The 12,855-nt window shown below is 38.5% G+C and overlaps 2 protein-coding genes across 2 annotated transcripts in view; both read right to left on the reverse strand.

Moving 5' to 3' along the window:
- Positions 1-2,186: 2,186 nt before the first annotated feature.
- Positions 2,187-12,855, reverse strand: part of LOC103506351 (myotubularin-related protein 6) — a 28,702-nt gene continuing 18,033 nt past the window's right edge. Inside the window, 10 exon segments of the mRNA XM_026821411.1 lie at positions 2,187-2,769; positions 3,210-4,292; positions 5,423-5,550; positions 6,192-6,516; positions 6,930-7,056; positions 7,368-7,539; positions 9,135-9,327; positions 10,095-10,327; positions 11,082-11,214; positions 12,014-12,277. Coding sequence (XP_026677212.1) covers positions 4,128-4,292; positions 5,423-5,550; positions 6,192-6,516; positions 6,930-7,056; positions 7,368-7,539; positions 9,135-9,327; positions 10,095-10,327; positions 11,082-11,214; positions 12,014-12,277 — 1,740 coding nt within the window. The 3' untranslated portion in view covers positions 2,187-2,769; positions 3,210-4,127.
- LOC113466216 (myotubularin-related protein 8-like) lies at positions 7,750-8,450 on the reverse strand. The gene is made up of 2 exons (XM_026821410.1): positions 8,289-8,450; positions 7,750-8,009 (listed from the first exon to the last, which is right to left on the reverse strand). The coding sequence occupies exons 1-2, from the start codon at positions 8,440-8,442 to the stop codon at positions 7,765-7,767; spliced, it is 399 nt and encodes a 132-aa protein (XP_026677211.1). The 5' UTR covers positions 8,443-8,450; the 3' UTR covers positions 7,750-7,764.

The following is a 12,855-nucleotide window of genomic DNA, read 5'->3' on the forward strand; positions in this document are numbered from 1 at the left end:
CTCTATTATCAAGTATGTGAACAGAAGACAATCAGCACGACTACGATTAACTTGTCTCAGTTGACCCGTATTCTACATCCACAAGAGGGGATCACAACATTTCAAAATTGCACTTTAGGAACAGCCTACCTATTAAAATAATAATAATAAAAAGGAATTTAATTTTCTATTTACCTGCGCCTACTACTCAGTTTTTAGACTGATTGTTCATGTGAATAGAAGATTAACATCACTTTATGTTATGATTACAAGCAAGTCTTAATGATAGGGTTTCATCTTTTAAAAAATCTTGCCTCCTCATAATTAACCTCAATCCAGCCTGGTTGCGGTCCTGAGAAAAGCCAACACACATAATTGCTCAGATGGAAACCCATCCAGGAAAACAATCAGACATATGATATATCATCTTTTATTAGACGAACTGCTCAACTATTGAGTTGCCAATATTAGGACACAGTATACTAAGTCAGACCAAATTTATAAATTTCCATGGAAACACTGGCACTGGTGGATTGATATGCTTTCATTGCTGTCTAGGTCTCAGACTAATGTATCATAGTAGAACCAAGATAGAAACATACATACCTGGCCACCGAAAATGTCTTTTTTAGAAGGAATGTCCTGCAATGATGCGGAGTCTAATCTGCTCTTAGCTCATCGGGCTTGAAACAAACACAAATAAAGTAGCTGATTGAATATCTGGTTTGCCAGATATTTATTTAATTTTAATTATTTAATTGAAAGGATTACAATACAATTTCAGCACGTGAATACAGGAGATCAGGTTACATAGCGAATAAAAAAAGGAAAAATACAATAAAAAAGCTATATGTATTTGACATCTTGATTTGACAAAGATGGCTCCTTCTTTCAGTGTGTGGTTATGGCAAAGGGCTCGAGCAAGGCAATTGTCGGCAATTGTCGTGTAAAGTTGCGGGAATCGAAAATTTTGATTTTTTTTTTTCCGTAACTTGTACAATCTGAATTCTTTTTTACTTTTATCCTCTAGTTTGGGCACGTTTATATTATACTTTTTCACTTATATTAGATATTAAAAACAAGCGAATTCAAAGCAAACAAAAATAATATAAAAATGAATTTTTAAAAATTGCGCCGGGACAGCTCTCTCACGTCATCCCAGCCTCCATCCCCAGCCCATACAGTAACACGCCTCCAGATGTGTCTCGGGTAACAATACGTACCCACCATGATTCCAAGTTTGCCTGTCCTAGTTAAATACCACCATAGGTGGGAAAAAAAGATAAGAAACATGTTTCACATTTTCAATTTTTTTTTTTTTTTTTTTTTTTTTTTTTTTCTTGTAGCAATGGAACAACTGCAACATTAGACAACTTGGTAATTATGCAGACGTCACGTCCGTGGAAAAGAAAAGCTCCTTTTTGTATTTAACCTAACCCTATAATAACACTGGTCACTGCTTGTTTGTGCCAGTTCCTTTGGTAGCAATATTCCACGGACATGACTTCTGCACAAGTAGCGACAACTGATGTGGTCTGTGTTGCAGCATGCACATCCCATAGTATGTATCTCATCAGATGGGGAATGAAAGGCACAATACTTGTCTTCAGAGAACATGAAGCATTTATTATCATTCTTCATATTACAGAGTTGAGAATGAACCTAACACAATGCTAATTTAGTGATTTTATGGCTTCTGTCTGTAAGACCTCCAGGAATGAACAAAATCAAAAGCATATACTTACAAGGCCATCCTCTGTATGAACAGGGATGTACCCATAGGATTGTGGCTCTGATACACCACTTGCTCGAAAGAAGTATGGAGTCAATACCTTATTTGATATTCCTCTTTTTCATTCATTGATTAGATTAGATACCTAGTTACTTCCCTTTTATTTCAGTTGTGAATCAATACATTTGATATTTTCAATTTTCATTCATTTTGAACCTCTTCTCCTCCTTAAGACCTAGAAAAAACCCAAAGATACCAAAAGAATCTGCGAAGCATAAACTCGCAGAATCTTATCTTATATTATAAGAACGAGATCCATTCACTCATTCACATTTCATAGTTCACACACTGATCGCTCTATCTCTAGAACCACAATTATATATAGGGACTTTTCCATTGATTGACCAATGAAAATGGGGGTAAAAACTGTCTTTTTCATAGGTCTGATGAAAAATTTCAAACAATCACACCATGCAGGGGGACGCACAAAGTACATAATCTTAAAACTAAATAAATGATATCTTAATTAAAGCTCTAAACAAGTCAATAAAAATACACAATAGTACGGAAAGTAGAAGTAATATTTCCTCAAAGGGAATAATAAAGTTGCCAATTCCTTTGGCTTGGGATTGGACAGTTCCACGGAACAAACTTACTTGGAAAAAATCATTTCAAGAGCTCCCAGAAAGAAGGGTGAGGGCCCAATATCTTGAGGAAAAAAAGTATGACGTTGTAACATAGGTTTGACACTTAAATAATATCTATAGCCTCTTTAAAATTTTATCATGTATAGAAAAGGAGTATACAAAAAAGACTGGGTAAAAGATATAACATCTAAAAGAACCCCTTTAGCTAAAAGGTGGAGCAAGAAAGATGCGAATTTTTAAGTTCAAAGTAATTTTCTTAAAATTAAAAATATTTACCGAAACTGATAGGACCTTCACCATTCTTTCCGCGAGCTCTTCATTTCAAATATCACAGAACAATTTACCTATTTGATAACCGTTTCGTATGACATTCTAAATTCTTTACAATAATTTGCATTAATACATTTCGACCTCTGATCATCATCATCATCATCATCATCATCATCATCATCATCATCATCATCATCATCATCATCATCATCATCATCATCATCATTGGTTAACAGCCGAGGGGCTGGTTTGCAGCAGTACGCCATGATTCTCGATCTTCTGCTTTCCTCTTCAGGTCGTAGTATGTCGTCACGTTCATGTCTCTCATGATCTGCTTTATGTAGATCATGATATTAATCTTTTAATTAATATTTTATCTTTTAATTAATATTAAAAGATTAATATCATAGTACTTGGGGTTCAGTGAACTATAAAACTCACACAAAAAAAGGCCTAAATTTCATCAAAATTTGTTTTAGTTATTATATTTAATGGGTCCCTGATTGGTTAATTTCACCCAACTCAAACAAAACTTTCGACTTATTGTCCAACAACAAACGTATAGAATAGGAACTTTCGACCTCTGATTTTTCGTGCATATTTCGAGATAAAGCTTAAAAAAAGAGGGGATTTACCGAAATTTTCTACAAGCTTCAGATCGCGAGATAAATCGATTTGAAAAATAAAATATGTACCGCAATTTTTGTAAACTTTCGATATATGACGTTACGACTTACAATACGCGTATTTTTCTAGTAGAACCCAAACTGAGTTATAATCTCTATAATACTGGGCTGAAATTAGATAAAAAGAAAGTAATATAAAATAAATACATATTCATCCAAATTCAGTCCTGGATGAAACATGATAAATATGCAATTTGTCTAATTTCAGTCCAGGATTCTACATGTTAAATATGCATCTGTCTAATTTCAATCCTGGATCCTACATGATAAAATATGCATTTATATAATTTTTGTCACCTATATTCTACATGTTCAATATGCATTTGTCTAATCTCAGTCCTAGATTAAACATGATAAATATGCATTTGTCTAATTTCAGTCCAGGATTCTACATGTTAAATATGCATCTGTCTAATTTCAATCCTGGATCCTACATGATAAAATATGTATTTATATAATTTTAGTCACCTATATTCTACATGTTCAATATGCATCATTAAACATGATAAATATGCATTTATCTAATTTCAGTCCAGGATTTTACATGTTCAATATGCATTTGTCTAATTTCATTCCTAGATTAAACATGTTAAATATGCATTTATCTAATTTCAGTCCAGGATTTTACATGTTCAATATGCATTTGTCTAGTTTCATTCCTAGATTAAACATGTTAAATATGCATTTGTCTAATTTCAGTCCTAGATTCCACATTTTGAATATGCATTTTTCTAATTGTAGTCTAGGGTTCTTACGGATTGAGTTTTGATTCCATAGGAAAAATACGCGTCATCTTATGGTAATATATGACGCCTATACGAACCACTTGGTCGACTCGCTTGTTTTATTACTAGACGAGGATGTCTCCAGGCAACTCTTACATACGATGGAGTCGGTGCGGGTCAAATGTCCCGGCAGTTGTGATCTGTCTCCTATGCAGTTTAGACAGAGCACGTCGCCGCATTTGAAACAATGGTACTAAAACATAAATGAGATATTATACATTATACAATTATATATTTGTAAGAATAAGTAGAAGTATTTACACAGCTGTTTAGTTCGGTGGGTCTCGCTGGGGGACTTTAAACAGGGAGTATAACACCCTGAATTTCTCTTGCTAAAGAAATAGCAAAGGTTGAGTTCGAAGGGGATCCACTTGTAAAATTTGTGGCCAAAACCAAATGTCAGCCCAAAGCAATCACCCTAGTTAGGGCTAATTGAGAGGCTGACGAAAAACGCCGACCCCGTCTGTACACGGGAAAAGGCGAAGAAAAAGAAGAAGACCTATGTGCTTACTCGTCATTTGGTGATGTCAAAAGAATAACCTTTTTTTGATGGAGCAGTTGCAAATGGGTAAAAATTATTAATAAATGGTCGATTCCTACGTAAAAAGTTGGAAAAAATCCAAATCTGAGGTCAAAACTTAAATAACTGTAAAAGGTTGAAAATTCAATTTTCATTTCCCGTTCTAATGAAAGAGTTCAAAGATATGTGACTTCAGACAGTTGCCTCGCTAGGTAGCGCCAGTATGCAAGCGCGCTTTGCTCGGGACATTTGATGTGACGTCATCGCCTACGGGAGCGTATGCCGTGACGTCAAAGTTCACGATTTACCGGTATTTTTTAACATTTCCCGTTCTAGTGAAAGAGTTCAAAGATGTGTGACGTCAGACTTCAGGCAGTTGCCTCACTAGGTAGCGCCAGTATGCAAGCGCGCTTGCGGAGGAGCAGAAAGAAATGCGCAGAAACGTATGCGCCCAAACACATTAGTGTGCTGCCTGCGAGGGAGCTTTGCTCGGGACATTTGATGTGACGTCATCGCCTACGGGAGCGAATGCCGTGACGTCAAAGTTCACGATTTACCGATATTTTTAAATGGATTTATCTCGGGATCTAGAAGTCGTAGGAGAAAAAGAAAAATTCCGTTGTTCCTCATTTTTCCTGCTCTATGACTTTGAAACATCACCCAAGTAAGCGCAACTGATCTATTGCTTTCTTTTAAGTTGCAGGGAGGGTTCTCCTGGAGGAACTCTTCCACCCAACCATTTGTCACTCAAATTTTCTACGGATAAAACCAATAATGATAAAAGCATGAAACTAGTAACTTACTTTTCTAGTGAAATGATCAAACGGTGTAGAGCACTGACATTGGTTGATATTGACTACTGGCTTCCAATCGATGGCAATCGAGTTGATTTCCTCGTCTAACAGTGCCTCGATTCCGTTACACTCATAGTCTGAAATAAATAGAATAGAATAGAATAGAATATACCATGTTTATCCTGCTGGGATAGGACTGGAAAAGTGAAAAATTCTTTTACTCCCGCAGTCTAACTAAGGCCTCATATATATTTTGACATATTATAAGGAACACATGTTACAACAATTAGAGTAAATAAAGACAGTAGGTAGAGCAGGGGGTTAAACTATCTTCTTTGGAGATGTTTTGAGAGAGGGATCTGTAACTACGGAGGCCTTATCATCCCAAAATCAAAGAGAGAAAGATAACAGGATAGGAGAAAGCCAGAGGTTCCGAGGACGCACATTATCCGTTCAGGATAAAATCCGCCCCGGGCGGGAATCGAACCCGTGGCCTCGCGCTTACAAGGCAGACGCGCTACCAACCAAGCTAACTAGGCTGATGAGCTTCCCGTTTTCAATATCTTGATTATTTCACTATGTCTGATTATGACGTCCGCTTTTTAGTCCGTCCTTCCTTTATTATTACAATAGTAATAAAAAGGTATAAGGGACGGACTATTGTATTAATGATAGCCATGATTCGTAAAAGTTTAACCCATTCCTTAGCCCCTACACCTAAGCCTCAGATTGGGCTTTATCTGTATGGTAGCCATGATAGGTGTTAGTTGAAACTCACCACACGTGACGTCACTATTCGGATTGAGCGGATGCTGTCCGTTCTCCACTTTCCTCCTCCCCTCAGTCTCCTCACTCAGCGAACTCAAACTCAACCGCGTCGACAGCAAACTCTCGTTAATCTTATCACTCGGCTTCTTTTCGACCGGCGGGACTGAAAGGTCACTTTCTTCGCGAGAGACTGAGTTGTTATCGGGTTTGTTTTCGACCGGTGGGAGTGAAGGGGTGGGTAGTGCTTCCTCGATTCGATTGTTCTTGAGTTCTCGCACGCCGTTCTTGACGAGTTCACATTTCTTGCTCAGAGATTGTTTGAAGGAGAAGATCCGCTGCAATGGGGGAAAGAGTGGAAAAGCAGAGTTATTAAGGGTGAACCATATCGATTTGTAGTTTTGAGTTGGGAAAAACCACGATCAACTAAAAACAAAGTTGATTAGAAAACCAGAAGAAAAAAAAATGACCAATCAGGGAGAAACAACCAATAAAATTAATTGACAGTCCGTCACTGCCCAAAGTTTAGTTTTCAGTCGGTAGGTAGGTACTGTTCGAATGGAACAAAGGGTGCGAGCAGTAGGCTACTAGCTAAGTTAGTACTAAATAAGTTTATAAATAATATTATTGTGGCCGAATTCTCAAACAGTGTTGAGGATAAATTTCCACGCCTCGTAGAGGATTGAACCCACGCCCTCCTACTTACTACACCACCGGAATAACGGTGCTATTATCTGGATCGGATCCTTACCTTCTGTAAAAACTTAACATGATCATCCAGGGAAGAGCTATGGTCCCGGGTTGCCAGAAGCACATCCGCCAGATTTTCCCTCGGATGAACCCCGTTTTCAAATCGGCAAAACATTCCGCGCCAAAACCTGAGGGAAAAATTCCAATATTTTCATTACTCGGTTCTTGGAACAAAACAGATGCAGTTGCCAAGACAATGAATTCATAATCTGTATAATCATATCATGAGGCTCACAGTGAAAGGAAAGGTCAGTGGCTGGAAGAGCTCCTTCAGGAGAACAATAATATTTAAATAAAAAAAAAAAAGTATTTAGTATTTAAAGAAAATTAACTTTTCACTTTCTTTTACTTCCTTATTGCATCTTTTTTTTCTCTAGGTCAAATAATAAAAGTTAAATGAAATTTAATTCAACCTGTAAACTAATTAATAGTACTGTACCTGATATTCTGTGGACTTAGATCGGGTCGAATAAAGTCGGGATGAGCATCAGGGGAGTATAACGGGTTAATATAGTCTTCCATACGATTGGCCATGTATCCCCATAACGAATACGTATTCTCACTTAAGTCACCGCTCTTAAAGAGTTTGCTACAGAGGTAGGCTCTTTATTCTTGTTCTTGCCTCGGTGGTGTAGTTGTTGAGACACTCGCCAAATTCCACAGAAAAAATAGCGCTACCTTTGATCTCGATTTCGTTTTGGGTCACAGATATCATCTTTTTTTTTTTCATTTCGTAGCGATTAAATTTGCTACAATTTACGGGTCTGTGTCGTAGCATGCCGATCCCTTTGTCTCTTAAGGGATTGGCGATAAGCTTACCTCAAGGCGGTATCTTTTTATATCATAGCGATGAAACATCTGATACCTTGAACTTCACGGGTCTGTGCCGTAGCATGTCCCACCCCGTAGTATGTCGACAAGCTTACCTCATAGTTTTTATTCAAATTGGTCAGACACCATTCATCGTTGGGCACTTGCATTCGCTTGAACTCTTGTTCTAAACTGAAGAAATCCCATCCATAGGACTTTGGAGATTCCGTGGTGGACGTATAGGTGAAACAGTACAACTCCTCAATGTGAACTGCAACAGAGAAGAGAAACAGGGTTGATACCCCAACATTAACACAGACGAAAGTCCATAATGGTGGGGTATATCCATCACCATCATATAAGTTTATTCTTTCTTTACAATATTCTTAACAATATCTAACTCTTTAGCAGCCTCTGTGGCCGAGTGGGTATCACACTAGACTTGCACACCGGGGGTTCCGGGTACGGTTCCCGGCGGCGTCGAAGTTTTTTTGGCTCTGCAAACTTAAAAAAAAAGAGGAGATCCTATGATACACAGAGGTTTACTTACCGGGACGTGATAGTTTCTGTAGCGTCACGTAGATATCATAACATTCACGTTCCCGTGGTATAACAAACGTGACGGAGAGAAATGTTTTGCATCGAATAATAAGAGGAGACCCTAAGGTGGACAAAGGTCCTCGCTCTATACTTGCTATGTGCATTAGTAAAATCTGAAAGATAAAAAAAAGTAGAATAGGATAATTAGTCCAAGAAAGCTCATTTTCACATAAGTAGGTATAAGTACACAGTACAAGAAATTAGTGTCATACTGTGTGAAATTTATGGAACACATGTCCAAGTTTTTCAGTTTATACAACGCGACGCCATGTCCAAGAGTTTTTTTTGTCCAAATAAATGTCTGAAAAAAGTGCAAAAGTAAAAATTCCTGAAGTTGTACGAAAGAAAAACAAGTGCTTATTTCTAGAAATTCTAGAATAGTGGAAATATGCAACAAAGTTGTTGTTGTTGTTTACAAAAAATGTCTGGAATTTCGACTATCAAGTATTAAGGCATTTTCCTCTATGTAACAAACTTAGTTGTTACCTACTGTTATGGATTTTTTTTTTCAAGTCCGAGGTTGGGCCTGGGGTGTGATAATATGTGAATGTAGAACTGTGGAGGAATGGTTAAAGATATAGAAAATGTAAGCTCCACCACACACCCAATTAACTTTTTTTTTTTCTAATTAGGTGTTTGACCTTAACTTTCAGTGATTCATGGGGACCAGGAGCTTTCAACGTGCAATGGAAGGAAGCCTTCTATTCCCTAATTTTTACAACATAACTGGAATCCTTTGATGGTCCTATAACACAACATACCTGGAATTCTTTGATGGTCCTATAACACAACATACCTGGAATCCTTTGATGGTCCTATAATACGGATCCAGCATGAGACTGGCTAGCGAACACACTAGGATGGTTATGGTAAGAACACTCTAAGAACTGCACAACCAACGGGCTCACTTCCCTTGGGTCCCCGGCTAGGTGACCGCACCTGTCTGTGAACTTGTGCCCGAAGGAGAGCCAGTCCTTCTCTATCAGCGCCTGAGAATATCAAGTAAATATCAGGGATGGTTATGGTAAGAACACTCTAAGAACTGCACAAACACCGGGCTTACTTCCCTTGGGTCCCCGACTAAGTGACCACAGCGGTCTATGAACTTGTGCCCGAAGGAGAGCCAGTCCTTCTCTATCAGCGCCTGAGAATAGAATAGAACCTTGTTAATATTGTCAGCATAGGACTGAAAAGTGCCTAGTGACTTGATTGGTAAGGGAGAGGTGAGAGAATAGGAGAGGCCAAAGGAATCACCCTGGGGCTGATTGAGAGGCTGACGAAAAACGCCGACCCCGTCTCAACACGGAAAAAGGCGAAGAAAAAGAAGAAGAGGAGAGGTGTGATGATATGTGAATGTGGAATTGTGGAGGAATGGTGAAAGATATAGAAAATGAAAAATGTAAGCTCCACCACACACCCAATTAACTTTTTTTTTTCTTTCTAATTAGGTGTTTGACCTTAACTTTCAGTGATTCATGGGGACCAGGAGCTTTCAACGTGCAATGGAAGGAAGCCAAGGAACCCTTCTATTCCCCAATTTTTTCCGCCTTTCATAATACGAAATTTTTCATCTTTTGCCATATCAAAAAAATAAAGAAAAAAAGTAAAAAAAGTGACAATTCGGTACCACCTAACCACCTATGTAATATACCTGGAATCCTCTGATGGTCCTATAATACAACATACCTGGAATCCTTTGATGGTCCTATAATACAACATACCTGGAATCCTTTGATGGTCCTATAACACAACATACCTGGAATCCTTTGATGGTCCTATAATACGGATCCAGCATGAGACTGGCTAGCGAACACACTTGTACAGTTCTGTCCCATCCGTCACTACAATGGACTACTACCGATACTCCCTCCACTATGGCCTGAGCTATGAACCAAGCCGTGTCCAGAGTGACCTTAATATGACGTAGCCAACCGGATGAGTCCAGACCGGACAGAAAACTGTTCACTGACGGACTGTTGGCCTCGCAAGCTGCAAGGGAGGGAGGAAGGAAGGTGATAAATATACATTTTTTATAATATTAAAAAGTTAGGTAACTTTTAAGGATATACACAACACTCGGTGAAACAACTTAAAATCAAAAGGGGAAAATGATAACAGTTTGCTTTTTTTGTTTTACAGAATTAATTTATTATTTACCAAACGACGTTTCGCCAGTTTCGGCATCTTCAGTGATATTTTTTACATTATTTTTATTTGAAGTACAAGCATGATACGGCGCAGAGATAGAATTTTCCTAAGATACTCTCTTATCTTCAAATTTAATAAGAGGCTCCAAATTCTGATTTTTTACTTTCCATCACTTAAGTAAGTACAGCGAAGTTATACTAGTACTGAGAAAGTAATCAGTCCAAAATTTTGATATTTATTTTACACAGGTATAACGTCACTCCGTAACTTCTGAGGTCTTCAAAGCATAATACAGCGCAGTGATAGAATTTTCCTAAGATACTCTCTTATCTTCAAATTTAATACTTTCCATCACTTAATTACAGCGAAGCTATACCTACTAGTACTGAGAAAGTAATCAGTCCAAAATTTTGATATTTATTTTACACAGGTATAACGTCACTCCGTAACTTCTGAGGTCTTCAATGTCTCCAGAAATTTATTATTTTGACAAAACCAACGGACTTTATACGAGTCTCAAGAATGAGCTCTTCCCTTCAACTCTCTCTGGAGAGCGAGAGACTTGTGTAGATAAACCAATGCAAAAAGTACTTACTTTCTATGAGCTTGGCAAGACTACTCCTCATCACATGAATGTTCTCAATCCCGAAGAAATGGAACTTGATATTTTCGTAAAAGTTTTCATTCTCGTATCCCTTGCCTGCCGCTCTGTTAGCCATTGCGTTTATCTGGAAACAAACAAGAGGAGGGACATTCTCCATGAGATTTTATCTACAAGAGGTTTGATAGAGGAAACTGTAACAATGGAGGTCTATATCGTTCCGTAATCAAAGAGAGGACAGGCTAGGAGAAAGCCAGCCGTTCGTTTCTATCACGGCACGTCACGTGTGGTGTGGCTGTCCTGAATGAATAGTAGTGTGGTATAGGGTTGGGACATCGAGACGAAAACATCGATGTTTTTAAACTTCGATATATCGAGTATCCGATGTATCGTAATCAAAAACATCGATGTTCGATATTATCGGGATTTCGATGTTTTTGGCAAAAATATTGTAAAATATGAAGCGGGTAAGCGGGACAAAATAATGTAAACTTGTAAACAAAAGAAAGTCCTTTCCAAAGACTTTTTCTAATAATACCACAGACTTATCTGTGGTCTGTGGTCCTTTCCGCGTAAATTCCGTATGGGAAATTTAAAGTTTGAGGGAATTTTTTTTGGAAACTGAGAAAAAAAATCCCACTTCATGAGGAACCACAGACATCGAACATCGAAAAATAAAACATCGATGTTCGATGTTTCCATCGAAAGAAAAACATCGATGTTGACATCGATGTTTTTGTTCCGATGTATCGATGTTTTCAAAACATCGATGTCGATGTCCCAACCCTAGTGTGGTAGTGTCGTAATACTGGTGTGGCTGTCCTGAACGAAATTACCTACAATATAATGGGAAAACTTTGAACTACATCTTTCTGACTCCCCATGAGCTCGCGTGACGTGACGTGATACCTTTACATAATACGTACCCTAGGCCGTGTGTCCACCACATACATAAAGTTGGACCCCGGGTTGGTCCGCAGGATACAGTTGAGTAGTTGCTCGTCCTCTAAACACCGGGCTGAGAAGCCGCTCAGCGGTTGACTACAGCGGCATATGACCGCTTGGTTACTCCGATGCAAATAGGTTAACACGGGGAGACGACCTTTGGAGCGGAACTTTGAGCTACCCAGTAGAATTGATGTGGTAGCCGAGGTGGGCACGTAGATAAACCGGGGGTATGTGTCACATAGCTGAGGAAACGAGACACTAATAAGTTCTTGAAGAAGAAGAAGAAGAAGAAGAAGGAGGAGAAGGAGAAGGAGAAGAAGAAGAAGGAGAAGGAGAAGAAGAAGAAGAAGAAGAAGAAGGAGAAGGAGAAGAAGAAGAAGAAGAAGAAGAAGAAGAAGAAGGAGAAGGAGAAGAAGAAGAAGAAGAAGGAGAAGAAGAAGGAGAAGAAGAATGAAACCGTTGCAACTTTGAGCGTCCAGACGGTACAGTCTTGTATTTTCCGCTGTTTTGTGTGATATCTCCAGCCCCAGATCGAATCGATTTGTTTACCTTTGCAAATTCTTTGGGATAAACGCTTCTCAAAGAATTGACTTTCTTCACCACTGTCTCCCTGCTCGCGTTGACATCTATTTCTTTGAACTTTTCAACCAATCTCTCGTACGCTTCCCCCTTTTTGTCCCTGTCACTGTACTCTTTAGATTTAACTCGCTAAATGCACGGAAAACTTTCATAAAGTGAAATAAAATCAGTCAAAAACTCGCGAGAACATTGCCGAAGAGAGAAAACTGAGGAACGAAAGGGATTGGAAAACGGAGTAAGT

This window comes from Diaphorina citri, unplaced genomic scaffold (assembly GCF_000475195.1).
Source record: "Diaphorina citri unplaced genomic scaffold, Diaci psyllid genome assembly version 1.1 scaffold228, whole genome shotgun sequence".
Taxonomy (NCBI): Eukaryota; Metazoa; Arthropoda; class Insecta; order Hemiptera; family Psyllidae; genus Diaphorina; species Diaphorina citri.

Coding starts and splice junctions, on each gene's coding strand:
- LOC113466216 (XM_026821410.1), bottom strand. CDS start 8,442: ATGCACATAGCAAGTATAGAGCGAGGACCTTTGTCCACCTTAGGGTCT. Junction 8,010..8,288: donor ACAGAAACTATCACGTCCCG/GTAAGTAAACCT, acceptor TCTCTGTTGCAG/TTCACATTGAGGAGTTGTAC.